This window comes from Eublepharis macularius, chromosome 5 (assembly GCF_028583425.1).
Source record: "Eublepharis macularius isolate TG4126 chromosome 5, MPM_Emac_v1.0, whole genome shotgun sequence".
Classification (NCBI taxonomy): Eukaryota; Metazoa; Chordata; class Lepidosauria; order Squamata; family Eublepharidae; genus Eublepharis; species Eublepharis macularius.
In genome coordinates this window covers 150,016,915-150,032,762 of record NC_072794.1, presented here as the reverse complement: position 1 = coordinate 150,032,762, position 15,848 = coordinate 150,016,915, and the positions used below count along the sequence as shown (strand labels likewise).

Here is a 15,848-nt window from a genome sequence, read left to right as displayed (position 1 = left end):
TTCTGCACGCAATTTTAGAATCTGCTGCGTGCAATTTCCTTAATATTTTAGAAACGCGTTGAGAAATGCACAGCAGTTTTGCTGTGTGGAGAAGAGAATTATTTTCCTCAGATTATTCTTTTTCTGTACCAAGCTCTATTGTGCAGATATTTTATAGAATGCACCCTTTCCCCTCTTTCCACCTTCCCCCATTGTCTGGCTTCACTTCCAGTTTCAGGGCTTAGTTGCACACACACACAAAAAAATCAATTTCAAATGGCTTGGAAAAAGAGAATTTGCAGGGGGATAAATAGCAGGCCAGAGTAAGGATTAAGCGTGAAAAGGCACATGATATGCACTCTTCTGCTCTCTGATTTGTTTCCCTTGCAAGTGCCTCTCTTACAGTAGCTTTACAAGAGGAACATGGAGTTGGGAGCCTCTAGTTCTGTCATTGCATAGCATGAGGACCAGAGTGGGCAGTGGTTTGGAATAAAGCTCTATCAACAATGATTGTAGTCAAACATTGAAATGTTTTTTTTAAAAAATGGAGTTTGCAAGTCCTAGCCTTAAAAGTGGCATTTAAAACAACCAACCCCTCCCTAATCTGCAGTTTGGTGTAGTGGTGAAGAGCAGCAGGACTCTAACCTGGAGAACCGAGTTTGATTCCCCACTCCTTCACTTGAAGCCAGCTGGGTGACCTTGGGCTAGTCATGGCTCTCTGGAGCTCTCTCAGCCTCACCCACCTCACAGGGTGTTTGTTGTGAGGATAATAATGACATGCTTTGAAAACCGCTCTGAGTGGGTGTTAAGTCATCCTGAAGGGTGGTATATAAATTGAATGTTGTTGTTGTTGTCATTTATCAACAGTGTTTACATGAATTTCTCTTTTCTTGGCCAGCATTCCTGTGCAATCCCTCCCACCACTTGAATGGCCTCTATCCAGTCATTCCGGTGCTTATGAACTTCGGATTGAAGTGCAGCCAAAACCTCACCATCGTGCCCATTATGAGACCGAAGGTAGTCGAGGGGCAGTGAAAGCACCAACAGGAGGGCACCCTGTGGTCCAGGTAAGAGATTTTCTTACAGCTGATAAAATGTAGAAGCTCCTGGAAGGGCTGACAAGTGACATCCTTACCTTTGTGTGCACAGCAGTGTGCATGCACTCTGGTGACATAATGACATCATGTTCAGTGGTGACATTATGATGTCACCACTACCCTGGAACCTCTCTATGGGTTTTGCCCAAATAACAGGGCTTCATCTGTTGGCACAATGATGTCACTTCCAGGTGTACAGAAAGTGAGGTAGTTGCATTGCAGGCAATATCACATTGTTGCCAAGAAGGGCCTGCAGCAACCAGGTAAGTCTCTCGTTTCTTCCCCCACCAGACAACTGAGCGCAATCTGGGGGCAGGGGCTCCTCTACCCTAAGTAGGGGGCTGGCAACCCTGTATAAGACTAATTTGTTTATGTAAGCTGGAGAAATATAGTTTCAATGTACAACTTAAATTCTAGTTTGTGTCTATACAGAGCCACAGATGCCCTGTTCTGTTGGCTGTTGACCTCCCATTCTAGTTGTATGTATTGTAAATTTTTAACTGCCATAGTAAAATAAATCAGATTGTTTAATAATAATACAAATGAACAGAAAGGGAATGGGTGGTACGTGGAAATGGTTTTTCAGAGCTAGAAAATAAGGTATACAAGAATTAAGCAGGTGAAAACAAAATATTGCCTTAAAAACAAAATTCGGCATATACTTTTTAAAAAGCCCTGCATGTAAATTTTTTTACATGCACTTTTTAGGGTGTGGTGCCATAAACCAAATTGTCAGCAGATGGTAGTTATAATCTTTTCCTTTTTTGAAATACCTTTTTATGTGATGTTGATCGGAAGTCTTTTCATTGGCAAGAGTGGGAGCATGATAAAGAGTCAGGTGGGTCTGCTGGAGCATTTTACAGAGCTGACACTTATTTCAGTAAGGCAGTTTGTGGCCTGCTGTAAAGTTTATGTAGTTGTAAAGAGATAAAGCATAGGTGAATTCAGTTTGTGAGGCAAATCAGTTCAGAGGAAGAAGGTTTTCTGAGTTGAACCCAAAGCAGCATAGTGTCTTTAAGGTATTTAAGGGGCAGGTGAGCTACAAGTCTGCCTTTTATTATACAGATGCCAATTCTATAAAATTCCAGCATTTTATCACTGTTCACTCAAGATGCTTCTTTGTGGTAAATCAGGGGGTCGCATCCTCTTTGAGCCTGTGGGCACCTTTAGAATTATGACACAGCATGGCAGGCACAGCCACAAAATGGCTTCCACAAAACAGCTGCCACAGGAGGTGGAGCCAGCCACAAAATAACTGCTTCAGCTTACTTTCATTCATACTGTGAAGATCCTTTTGCTGTGGTGGCAGCTGCTGCTGAAACATTTCTTTTTAAAAAATCTGCACAACTAATCAGAATGCCAAAGACCAATCAGAGCCTTGCTGGGCAAGAGGTCCACCTGGCCCCGCCCACCTTCTAAAAACACTTGGCAGGCATCAGGAAAAGTGTTCACGGGCTTCATGGTGCCCATGAGCACCGTGTTGAGGAACCCTGTGCCAGTGTTTCTGTATCCCCTTCCTATTAGTACCAGAATAGACATGAGGGCTGCCAGTCCCCTGGTCGGAGATCCCCCGCTCCCACCCTCCTCCCCCCACTACCACTCACCTGCCAGGCAAGGGGAAAGGGTGGGGAACAGGCCTCCTGGACATGCTCCTGTGGTGGCATGGTGACATCACTCCCAAGAGTGACATCATTGCACAGGCACTGGAAGCACTCCCGCACTTTGCACTGGGCTGATTTGGGCCCCAAATGGCCCTGTTTGGGGAGCACTCCCAGGGCCTGTGTGATGACGTTACTCCCAGAAGTGATGACCTTGCACAACTCTGAGAGCGTGTACTTTATGAACATGCAAAGACAAGAAAAAATGTGAGTGCCGAGTCCCCCCTTACCCTCTGGGAGGGTAGTAGACATCAGACAGACCAACCAAGAAAGCCTGCCTGCCCGCCTTGCAGATCTCCCACTCTCACTAGGATGCATGGAGAGAGTTGGCCCTCTTAGTTTTCCATACCAGTTGTCCAAATGTGTTTATACAGAAAAAAATGCTAGGTGTTGTGGGAGTTGTAGTTCTAGAAAGGTGATAGAGAATTGCTGTGCTTATGAGAGAAGCTAGAGATCTTTAAGAAGATTCTCAGCGTCCCTGCCAAATTACAGTTCCCAGGATTCTTTGGCAGAAATTATGAGCATTAAACTGTCGTCAAACCAATATAAGCCTGCAGTTTAGGCATGCCCAGAATGTACCTTCTGATTCTTCCATATGCAGCAGCAGAGGGTATTGGCTTATGTCTTGCTGCAACTGGTCCAGAAAAACAGTCTGAAGGACTCATTGAGCTTGCTGGTGCAATGTGATTCACTACCACCTAGCCATCCTTTATAGAAAATGACCAGTCTCATTTACATCAACCTTTTACATATGTCCAAGGTAGGCAGTTTCATAAGTGCTTGTGGCTGCATTGCTAGGTGTATTGTGGACTTGGATCGACAGCTAGTTCATGTCATCTTATTAAATGCACCATTCATTTGTCTTTTCATTAATTGTGAAAGAGCATACACACAGGCTTGGATCTAGCAATGTGCAAGCAGAAACATAAACTGACTTACTGCAGTTTCTCTTGTGCAAGACTTTGTACAATGCCTAGCATTTCCCTCTGTATATATTATAGTGCCCTCAAATTGATTGCACCAGATCTTGCACATCCAGAAATGCAAGCGGGGATATAAGTTTGACTTAGCACAAGCAGATACCATGGTCTTTTGCATCCTTTCCTCTTGTGCAGCAATTCTAGCTCAAGTAGAAATTTTCTGCTGGATCCAATCCATCGGATCCCATTTGCAGCTTCTTTCACAGGCTATAACTCTATGCCATTCTTGGCACTGATTTGGCAAGAAATAATTCCTGGTGTATGCCTCTGGTCTTGGCTCATAGTGTCTCTTAGCCACATGAGACCAACAACTTGCATTATTATGCTTACTGATCGGAATTGTAAGGCATGGTTCCAGAATCTTGCTATGGTCTTCAAATTCATGAGATTTAAAAAATAAAAGAATATGGTAGATCAATCACCATTTTTCTTAATATTGTTTTCCACCCAAGAGAGCTAGAAAACAAATATTTAAAGGGTTAGTTTAGTCTTTAAAGAGAAGTTTTTAAAAAGATTCAGTGCAGCACAGTAGCTAAAAGACCCATCTATCAACCCTGAAAAACCTAGTCTGAATGAGACCTCTGCTGTAAACTTGGCTGTTTCCACACGTCCTTAAAGGGATGGCCCACTCATTGAACACTACCGGCTTTCCCCCTTCACTACACATGTCTCTGATTTCAAAATGGTAGCAGGCTGTTTGGCTGATATTTTTCGGCGCCTTTTTTGAGAACGCACTTTCCCGCAGTCCCCGAAAAGGCGTTGACTAAATGGAAGCAAAACAGCTTGCTACTGTTTTGAAATCGGAGACATATGGAGTGAAGGGGGAAAGCCAGCAGTTCGGTTTTCCTTTAAGGATGTGTGGAAATGGCTCTTGTTTGAAGGCCTTAACTGAGTTGTTCTCAGCCCCTTGTTCAGCAGCAGCAGCAACAACAACAACAACAACAACAACAACAACAACAACAACAACAACAACAACAACAACAGTGCACTTACATACAAATTCTAGATAGATTAGTGCTCTACTCAGAGTGGTGATTACAGCTGGGGAGCTGGAGCTGAGAGGAATAGCTTACCCAAGGCCAATTTTGGAATATTTATTCATTTTTATTTTAGCTGATGGCCCACTTTTTTGGCCCTCAAGAGCCCCCAGATAATGAAAAAAAATTTAAAGTCCAGTTTGCAACAACAAGCAACTTCAAACCCCCAAACCATTCAGCATTAGCTAAAATTAAAATAAACAAAACAAAAACAGTAGCTTAGCCATAGATACCATTTGACTGTTGCTGTCCCTCTTTAACTCAAAGTCCTTCTGGAATTTTTTTTAAAAACATTCTTCACCTTGCTCAGGAAGGCCCATAGGAATGGTGGTTGTCACCTTCAGGGAGGAGGGAGAGCCACATTTTGGAGACAGCGGTCTTCCTGTGGTCTACAGCCAGCTGTCTCCTCCAATAGGGCTGATTGTCTCAGGAAAGCATGGCTTTATGGACCTTTGAACTCTTGTGGGCTGGTACAGGCAGATGTAATCTTTGATGTTGACCTACTTTACAAGGTTGTTGTGAAGAAGACTACCAAGAGAATGTGCATGGAGCTCTGTGGTCGCTACAAGTGCTGTATAAATGATTCTGTTGTTGTTCTCAGAATCCTTGTTGTATTCCATAACAGAATCTGTGGGTATTTTCACCCCTGAAAATAGCAGTGAAAATAGTCAGGAAACAGTTTTAAGAAGGAAATGCCCTCCTATATTGAATGACACCTTGAAATATAACCTTTGCTTATAATTTTTTAAAAACTTTGCTCCTTTTCTTACACATGGGAGGTTTGGTGATGGAAGGGAAGCTGCACGGCAGTGGATCTGGATTCCTCCCCAGCTTTTTATCTTGTGGTTTTGCTCTTGGATGCCACTTCCTCCTTTGCATGCTTGGCCTAGGGTGCTTGGCAGACGGCATTGAGGAGCGTGCGCTTGGAGGGGACTCCTAGAACAGCCAAACAATTGTCCGTCTGTTAAAGTCAAAGCTTCTGGCGGGACAAGCTGCATTCAACGAGGACACGGGCTTTTGTGTGTTTAACATCATGTTCGAGGGCCGAGAATAGCAACAACTGCCTCTGTGTTAAGGACAAAGGCTGGTGTTGACATGCAGCTCCCCACCCCCCCACCCAGGTTGGCACAGGCGCTCGATTGAAAGACGATGTGGCACACACATCTTTGCCTCCTGGTTAACTCCTGTCAAGTCCTGCCATCCATATTTTAAGTTTGTTCAAAAGGGCTGAAAACAGGTCCTAGTTTCAGAAGGGTAGAGAGAGATTATTTTGCAATGATAAATTTCTCTGCATGTACTCAGAGGTGCTTTTTCTTTGTTACATTTATGGGTACTGAGGGAGGCTTTTAGCCCTAAACTAAGGTTTAGCGTTTAGCCCTTTGACCTGAATTAAAAAAGCCAAGATGCCAGCGGAAACAACAAAGAACATCCTGAAGCACTGTGTATGCTTTGTATCACCCCACAATTTCAATAAATGAACTTCTGTATTTTTGTATGATTTGAGGCTGCTTGGCATATATCTCCTGCACTCTGACTTTGGGGAGGGAAGGCTTGATTGCCAAGAGCTCAGAAAGGCATTTATTAGTCTTTACTTCCTTTTCACTCTTTCATTGTGATAGGAGAAGTTAGTAGCTGATCCTCTGTGGTTTGAAGTCAGAAAGTTCATTGTTTACTATTGTAGGATTCTCTTCTGGCTGTATGTTATATAACTTTTAGGTGTGTGACTTTTTTATGTTCTGTGAAGCGGTGTAGGAGGTCAGAACCTTGGGAGCAAATAAAAAGTTCGATTGTGGGTACCATACAGCAGTGTTTACTCAGAGTAAATGTTGTCACAAGCTCAGGACTGTGAGGAATTCACACCATCGTCAACTGGTCATACAAATCATAGTGTTGATCAGAACATCCCAATATACCCCTTTCATTCCTTTTATTTTTAAAAAACAGAATTCTGGTCCTCATGATTCTGAAGAAAAGCTTGGGAATGGGGTTGAAATCCCCAGTGAGGGCTTAGAAGTGACAGTGAGACTGGCTACGGTATCGCTTCTATTCGTATTCTCCGATATCCCTTCTTCATTGCCAAGAATTGGTAGATTGAGGAGGATTGTCTGTTTTAGGACTAGAGATGGGCACGAACTGGAAAAAAACTGAACCATGTGGTTCGTGGTTCGTCAAATTTCACGAACCACGAACTTTCATGAACCTGCCCCTGGTTCGCAAACCGGTTCATTTGATTCATGAAAACGTCACATCCAGGTCAGAAAATTGTCACTTCCGGCTCAGCAGAAGTTCACTTCCGGGTCAACAGAAGGTCTGCAGGAAGTCCATCCTCTGTTGCCTAGGAAACTGATTGATTGGCACCAGGCTGTCTGCAGTGATGAACCAAAAAACGAACCAAACGAACCAGCCTAAAAGTTCGTGGCGGTTTGTCAGAAATGGGATCTGGCGAACCATGAACTGGCCTGGTTTGTGCTTAATTTTGGTTCGTATTTCAGTTCGTGCCCATCTCTACTTAGGACTGATTACATTCTTGTGCTCCATGTTGTCTATTCTGGGTGTTTCCCCTTTCATTCTAAATCTTTCAGCTTGGTTGCAACATAGGTTATGCAATGAAAAAACTGGAGACACTATTATTTTGCATGCAGAAATGGCTAATTCCTAGCAGAGAATCGACATTGTTTTTACTGCCAAGGATACTCACAAGCTTCCTTTTGGTTTCAGTCCAACTAATCATCCTGGCTTGATCTCTTAAGGATGAACTAGCATGCATGGTGAGGAGTAATAGGCAGGAGTTTGGGGTTGGGTCTATGTGATGGACAGGAGGCTGTCCTGCCCCGAGAGGAAAAAAACAGGCACTCGGTTGTTTTGCACCTAAGTGCTGCTCCAGAATCCAGTGACCTTTTAGAGGGAAAATATTAGGGTCACTCTACACATTACTTCTTTTATGAGTTCTCCATGGACCCGACCCATGCTCTGCGCAGACACACTGTAGCTGTAGGGAATGACTTCTATAAAAACAAAGGAGAGGGCAAACGGAGGCTCAAAAATCCCATTTCTGCTGCTCCGCATGGAGGTATTGTGTGCACTTGCAGTAGTAGAAATGGGAAAACTCTCCCTCATCCACACACTGGTTTTGCACATGGAAAAAGCTGGGGAGAAAGGCATTAGCTCTCCCTCCCCCAGTGGCAGCTTTTCAAACCCATTCTTTTTTTATATAGAAGCCATTCCCCGGAGCTGCTATGTGAGTGTGTGGAGCACAGGTTGGCTCCATGGAGAACTCATAGAAGATGTGATGTCTAGAGTGTCCCTTAGTGAGAAAAAAGGTGTATCTGTTCTGCCTGGAGAGTGCAGATAGAAGGAGAAGATAGAAAATGTTGTGGGTAACTCTGCCTGGTAGTGTGGCAGAATGGTTTAACTACACCTCTGGGAGAAGACAGAGTTATGAGGCTTGTCTCTGGTGATAAGCAGACTAGGTAATTTCAGGCTTTAAGGAGAATTCTCCACATCACCTGTAGTTAAATAAAAGTTCTTTGTTTTAATAAACCTCTTCAGTGATCTCTATACTCTTCGTGCTCAATACAAAAGTCACTTCATAGCTTCATAGCAGCAACCCAAAGCCATTACACCTGCTGCCCTAAGAACTTCTTGTAATTGAGGGGAAAGTTTATATGTCAAAACCAACCAGATCCCCCAAATTCGTAAGAGACAATGTGAATCCCCTTGGTTTCAAAGAGAGAGGGGTGGGGAGGCTGTTGCAGATCTGCAGTGATCTATATTTGTTAGACTAACCAGACTAACCCTGCGGCTTTAACAACCCACATGCTGTGTCATCTGACCATAGTAACGAGGTTGGATCCAGCAAAGCATTTCTGCTGATGGAAGGCTTTCTACCCTTAGAGTGCAATTTTCTTGCCCTTCTCCCACTGCAGCCTGAAGAAAGGGGTAAATGGGCCCCTTGTGGCCTTTTCTAGAAGCCTCTCATTGTTCCTTGTGGTATTTGGGTGCTTGCAGACTGACTTTTTAAAAAACTTAGTCCTCATATGAACGTGTGATTGAGAGTTGAGTCATGAACCCAACTTATGTCACATATAACATACATTTTGGCCCTTAGTCCACTGGCAATGAAAATGAATAGTAATACCATCCTCAGCCAGTGACACTTTGCAAGCGGTCATCTTGAGCCATTCTCTTGAAACCAGAGGGAGAAAATAGCTCAAGTGTGTTCTTATCTCCTCGTATACAGCAGGAAAAAGGAAAAGGGTAGGAGGAAGCGATTTCTCACTTTGCTTTTGTATTTGCCACTAATTAAACGTAGGCAGCGGAGATTCTGTTTTCCTATTTTCTTTTAACCAAAGGTTCATGAATGCCTCTCTGAATCACCAAGGCATTGTTGAAAAAGCTGATCACACGCATACAAGCCCTGGCTGGAGAGATGTTAAAAAAGATTTCTATCAGAATACGATAGGTGATATGAACAAAGAGGGGACGGGGTCTTACTTTGGGCTCAGCTGGATAGCGAAAGCCTGGAATTGTTCCAGCACAATAGTAAGGGTTCCAACAGTAGCTACATCAAAAATCGGTGCTCAAAGGGGATCAATAGAGATGATCATTTACCCAATAGTAACCTGATCTCATAAGAGTGCAAGCACTTATTTTATGATGTATTTTATTTATTATCTCAGCCAGACTTGCCTCTTGAGAAAGCTCAGAAAAAGATTAACAAAATTAGGTAACAAAAACTAGCAAAAATCTTTTATCATTTTATTGTTTTTTTAAAAAGATGGCAAGGCCAGCAGCAACAATATCCACTAAAGGAGGTGTATAAAACATCTAAACAGAGCTATCAGCACTGAGAGTACAGTAAAAGCGGGAGTATAAAATGTCCCGTAAGATCAATAAGAGGAACCTAGAAAAAGAAAATACATAACCAGTAACTGATGAAATGTTATGTCAAAAAGACTGGTTTTAGTCAGTCTATACCAAGCAAATAGATGTGTAGAAGACTTGTTACAGCGGTCCGAAAAGCCCCTGTCCTCCTGTGTCACTTCAGAAACTGTAGGTGGGTAGCTTGGAAAGCTGGTTTGTATTTATTGTCCTGCTGAGTGGTGTATTTTGGATCAGGTGCGGAAGCGTGGTGAGATTTTTTTCTCCTCACCACTTAGGAAAGTACAGACGACGGTGTAAACAAGTTTGTAAGTTACCATGTGACAAATTGTCATCTATACCACCTTTTTCTTACCTTGAAGCCGGAAATCTGATATGGAGGCCCTCTGATGATTGCCAAGGGGCAGCTACGTTAGTCGTATAAAACAAAAATCTAGTGGCAACTTAAAGACTAACAACGATTATTTCAACAAGAGCTTTTGTGGGTTAGATCCCTTTAACATATTCTCTTTATTATGTGTGTAGATAGCTCATGCCAGAGTGCTATAGCGAACTGTCTTCCCTGACTTGCTTGCGGTGAGGTCCACGCATTTCTGACAGAACTTTCTTTCTTTGAAGCATTACATCGTTCTTTGTATCTGATCTTACTCAGGTTTCTCACTACCTTCTTTCACCTATTACCGATGGAATAAAAAAAGACAGAAAATAATACTCATAACATCCTGTGGGATTTATTTCCAAGTAAGCTTGTTTTAAGACTGCAACTATATATGGGCAAGTCTTCTGCAAACACATCCTTTTTCATCTCCAGAACATCACATTGTTGATCCAGCCTAGCTGATCAAGTGAAGGCAGACAAAATGCTAAGACCTGTGAGTTCATTCATCTATATTATATTTTTCTTCTGGATGACTGGCATGTGCTGTCTAGACAGGAAGATGATTATGATCCTCTTTAAAGAGCCTGATGATGGAGAAAAGGGTACCACTCCCATGAAGCAAGATTTCTGGTAGGAAGAATGCGAAACAAATAATTCCTTATGATAGGAAATACTCTCATACAACTTTTTTTTTTTTTGCATACAATGTGGACTTAAGGGGGGCCATTTTGACTACCATAGTTTTTCCAATAATACCTGAAAGTTTCCAATAATACCTGGAAGTGTGAATAATGTAGCATATATATGAAGTTGTAGAATGGATGTATTTCCCATACATGATTTATTTATTTACTTAGATTTATAGTCCACCCTCCCCAACCAAGTGGGCTCAGGGCGGATCTTGTTGTAATCCTTACAATAAGGCTGTAAGAGAGATTTGGCTAACCAGCACTGTGGGAAACAGTTTCAGGTGGGTAGCCAAGATTCAAGTCCAGTAGCACCTTTAAAGACCAACGAGATTTCAAGGGTGTGAGCTTTTGAGCGCCAAAGACCCCTTCTTCAGAAACAGGATGCTCAAGTCGATGAGCAACGCCCTGCTATCGTGTGAGATAGGTGGGGTTGTGAGAGAGCAGCCGCCCCAGGGTGCACCACCCCAAGGCACACCATGGTTGAGTGTAGTCTTGAACCCTGGTCTTCCCAATTTAAGACTGATATTCAGTCTGCTGTATGATAGTGGTTGGGGTCTGTCCAACTATTTGCAGATTTTGCAGAGTAGGGCTTCTACATCCCATTGCAATCTACTGAGCACCTTGAAAATTTTATTCTTGGGGAATCAACAAACCCTCATCAGGGGAAAAATGGGGGAGAGTCTGAAGATGGACAGGGGATTGGCAGAAATTGCTGCTCCCTCTTTTGAAGACCAAAGTCTTTGGCACTTGGTGGCTGGATACACCCTAGTGGCTTTCTTTGCAAGTTCAAGTCAAATGGCAGACTCTGCTTGCAAATTTAGCATCTAAAAAGAGAAGGTGAGATGCTCACTTTGTAGCAGTGCATTTACAGTGCAGGAGGTGAACAAAATGAAAGCATAGGATAAGAGCTGGTGGGCTGTGAGGCTGTGATGGCTGGATGTCCGATATGGGTGAGGCTGTGAGGCTGGATGTCTGATATGGGTGTAGGGGGCCCCCTCTTCATATCCGCACATAAGCACAGCCTAAGGGCCAAGCTAGAAGTGACAAATTACACTTGAATGGCAAGTGAACAGACTGGGGTATATTCCTCCCTGTTCACTTGCGCTCCACTTGCACTCCACTCGATCCAGTATGTGATCGAGTGGAGTGCAAGTGGAGCGCAAGTGAACAGGGAGGAATACACTCCAGTCTGTTCACTTGCCATTCAAGTGTAATTTGTCACTTCTAGCTTGGCCCTTAATGTGCACTATTGATGTTATTTTCACATCTGCCCACGGTTCAGATTTAGTCACTGGCGTTTTTTTTTCTTTCATAGTAGTAAGGTGCTTTCTGGCTTCATCTGGGCATGCTTGGACTTTTTTGAACACCTTTGTGCATGAAGGAGGGATCTTTCTGTTTTCTGCCCACTTAGATTTGCGGGCATGTGTTGGGAGTGCAGTGCTCTATCATGCATAATTGCATGTGCAGTGGGCTGTGTGTATTCAGCTGGGTTTTCTCTTGCAGGCAGTTTCACACAAAGTAGCCCATTCATGCATATGTGCTGCTTGCCCTCCTGTGTGCAAATGTAACATTCAGATTTACGCATACAGCGGAAACATACGCCTGGTTTCTTCATATTCTGATGAACAAATGTGGGAATTGAGTTTCATTTATGAAAGTACAGACTTAATAATTCGGCTTTTTGAATATCCAGTTCCTGCAATAAAAACCATTGAGAAAAATGTCTTTATTTTCTGAATGAAGTTGGTTGTTTATCAGTCAGAATGCCTTGCATGTCCTTGGTCACAGCCCCCCTAGCTGTGTTAATAATGGTTATGCAAAGAAAAAGAAATGTCAATTTCTACTGAAAGAAATAAAACCCTAAAATAGAATATGGAAAGGTACACATCATGTCTGGCTTCCTTTTCTTTTTTTGGTAAATGTGACTCAAATGAGTTGATTTTTATCCAGTCTAGACTCTATAGGCACTTTTGGAGGAAGCCTGTTGCAAAGTGTTCACTGGATAATCTAGGAAGTAAAATACTTTTCAGGATTCCCGTTTCTGCCGAACTCATCCCTCCCTTCAAGCGTCTGCTCTTCTAATCTAGATTTTTATTTTCTCTGTCATTGGAAAAAACAACTTAAAAAATCAAGGGCAGTGCCTCAACCTTTGCCAAAGGCTGTCCCTCCTAAAAGTGTGTCTACACTGACACTTGACAGAATGGTCATGTCTAGACTTGACCTCAACGTGAATACCTAACCAAGGCACCGCCTCTTTCCCCATGTCTATTGCAGTCTTTGTGATCAAGAACGCTTTGTTAACAGTAGCAGTACTTTGGGGGGTGGACTCTATGGAATTATGCCATGCCAAGGTTCTTTCCCACCCCAAACCCCACTTTCTCCAGGTTTCAACCCCCAGATCTCCAGGAATTTCCCAAGTTGGAGCTGGCAATCCTAATCAATGGTTTGTCTCAGTATAAGGAAGATCCATGTGTTCACCCGAGAAAAGGTCCTGAAAAAAGGCCTCTTTCAGAATTCACTAAAAGCCAGCACGTGTGTTACCAAGACCATGTGGGCATGTTTGGAAACTGCCTGTGTAATGACTTTCTCCTGCTAGTTGCAAAGTATAGCTCCATCCATTGTGGTCATTGTGGTACTTGGCAAGGAGCGTTTCTGTGTTTGTGCTGCTTCTAAGAGGCAGCTGATGGTGGCATAGAAACTCTCCAGTCAAGGCACTGAAAGGAAATGAGGGCTAGAAATTGCACATTACAGATGTGGCATAGGAGTCAGTCATCACTTTAAATAATAATCACAGTGGAGTTGTTTCCTGAGATCTGTGTGTGAACATTGTAATGTGTGATCTGGCTCATAGACCTCATGTTTGTATTCAGATTTGTGAACTGGAGACTGAGATCTTCACATTTTTCATGCAAGTTCTGAGTCCAGTAGTACCTCTCACAGGATTTGAGTCCAGCAGCATCTTAGAGACCAACAAGATTTTCAGAGTGTAAGCTTCCGAGAGTTGGAGCTCCCTTATTCAGAAAGTGTCTCGAAAGCTTTCACTCTGAAAATCTTTTGGTCTCTAAGATGCCGCTGGATTCACATCCTGCTGTTCTGCCTAAAACAATAGCACCTTAAAGACCAAAAAGATTTTCAAGGTATAAGGTTTTGAGAGTCAGAGCTCCCTTCTTCAGATACATTTGTCATGTTTTTTTCCTATATCAGGTTCTTGAATGAATTTTGTGGTCTATTCTTCTACTGTTTAATCCAGCAGCACTCAGTTATGAGCTAGACATTTAAAAAGCGGGACAGGGATTTGGATGTTCAGAACAAGAAGAGAGTAAGGACAAAAGTCTTGCATTTCCTCTTCCATTGTTTCTTGTGTACTTTCAAAGTTGAGACTGGACCTCTTCATCATTGCAGAGATACGGTGTTGCAAGTAATTAAAAAAAAACACCTCTGAGTGTCTATTTCTGAACTTTGCACATCTCTCTACTTTTCCCAGCTCGCTCGTGCTTCCTTTCCTCCACCCTCAGTTATTCCAAATATCTAAAGCCATTTGTGTGATGAACCTTCCAAGAGTCTTTTTAGACCATGCTGCCTTCTCAATGTCTTCTCTCTGAAGCAGAAAACTCCTGAGCTCTTCTTTTGGCATTCTGTCATGCTTCAGTAGCTAGAAAAGAAGCTGTGAACCAAGGAAACACCACTTAATGTGTTAGCTTATTTATTTACTTAAAGTTTTGCCTTTCTTTCCCCGTGGGGACCCAAAGCAGCTTACATCATTCTCCTCTCCTCAGTAGATTAGACTGAGATCATGTGACTGTCCCAAGGTCTCCCAGTGAGCTTCCATGACAGAGTGGGGATTTGAACTCGGGTCTCCCAGATCCTAGTCGAACACTCTAACCACTACACCACGCTGGCTCTTGAGTCTCCATTAACTCAAGTGATCTGCATGAGAAACTATTTTTGTTACAGATTTATCTGTTTGCTGTGGAGGCCACATTCTGTTAATCTCCCCCTCTCCATCTGTGCCCCATAGTCCTCCTGGATGGGAAGGAGCAGTGGTAGTTCAATCCCTGGCACCTTGAGCTTTAAAGGATTGAGTAATAGGTGAGATGAATGGCCTCTGCCTGAGCCCTTGGAGAGCTGCTGCCTGTCTGAATAGACAATACCGACCTTAACCGACCAGTGGCTGGACTTAGAGTCTTCCTGCACAAGACATCTGATGTATGAAGAACACGTGTCGGGAGATGCAATGTTAGCTGGGAAGGGTAGTTTAAAAAGACAGCCAGCAGCAGGACAAAGGCTTCACTATATACTGGAGCTGTGCAAAGGGGCTGTGAAATGCTATAAGGGAAACTTCAGCCCATTATAACTTCTCCAGGTCCAAGCCTAGCTCTGGAAGGCGACTCCAGCCCATTTCCATTCCTCGCTGCCCTCTGGTTGCGATCCCACACAGTTTTAAACTGGAGAGGTGAAATTGACAGAGCATTCTAGAGTTGAAGATGAAATTAACAAACCCTCTGAGAGCCGATCTCTGCTGGCTCTATCTTTTAAAACTACTCTTCCCAGCTAACATTGCATCTCCCTACACTTGACGAGCATGTGCTGAGGTGTCTTGTGTTGAGAGACTCTTAGTCTAAGACAGCTTCATCTATTCTTTGAGTAGTGATCAGCATAGCATTGGGAGCTATTACATTAATGCATCCTAAGGGCTTTTTATCAGTTTTGGAAGTGGGACTGTTGGTGTAATAATACATCTGCTTTTGAGTGGGAGAGTGGACATAGTATACACTTCAGAAGCAGCTGAGGGGCACAGAAGGTTGCAGGCTGAAGTGTTTATGCCGTGAAGTCATTCCGTTCAGAGTTCACTGGATCCAGCTCTCTAGATGTGTTTTTAAAATAGACTTGTAAGGTATATGGAGCGGTATTTGGTCTTTCCCATTTCTTGTGGTGTCCTGTATCTACTGCTATATGAGTGATGATGAAAAGGACCCAAAGACTGTACATCTCCTGGGTTTCTCTTCATTTACCACATGCAGGGAAGGTTGCCAGCAATGCATAGATGTTGCACGTGATCTCTTTACAGGAGGGAGGATAAATTTTTCTGTGCAAAGATACCTCCTGTGGACTGTTTAAAAGAACAAATAAAGTGCCTCTCCTGACCAT

The 15,848-nt window shown here is 43.1% G+C and overlaps 1 protein-coding gene across 1 annotated transcript in view; it reads left to right on the top strand.

The window, feature by feature from the left end:
* NFATC2 (nuclear factor of activated T cells 2) overlaps nt 1–15,848 on the top strand; it is a 105,369-nt gene that overhangs the window by 18,804 nt on the left and 70,717 nt on the right. Inside the window, exon 3 of the mRNA XM_054980451.1 lies at nt 878–1,046. Within this exon, the coding sequence (XP_054836426.1) occupies nt 878–1,046 (169 nt within the window). The remainder of the gene's footprint in view (nt 1–877; nt 1,047–15,848) is intronic.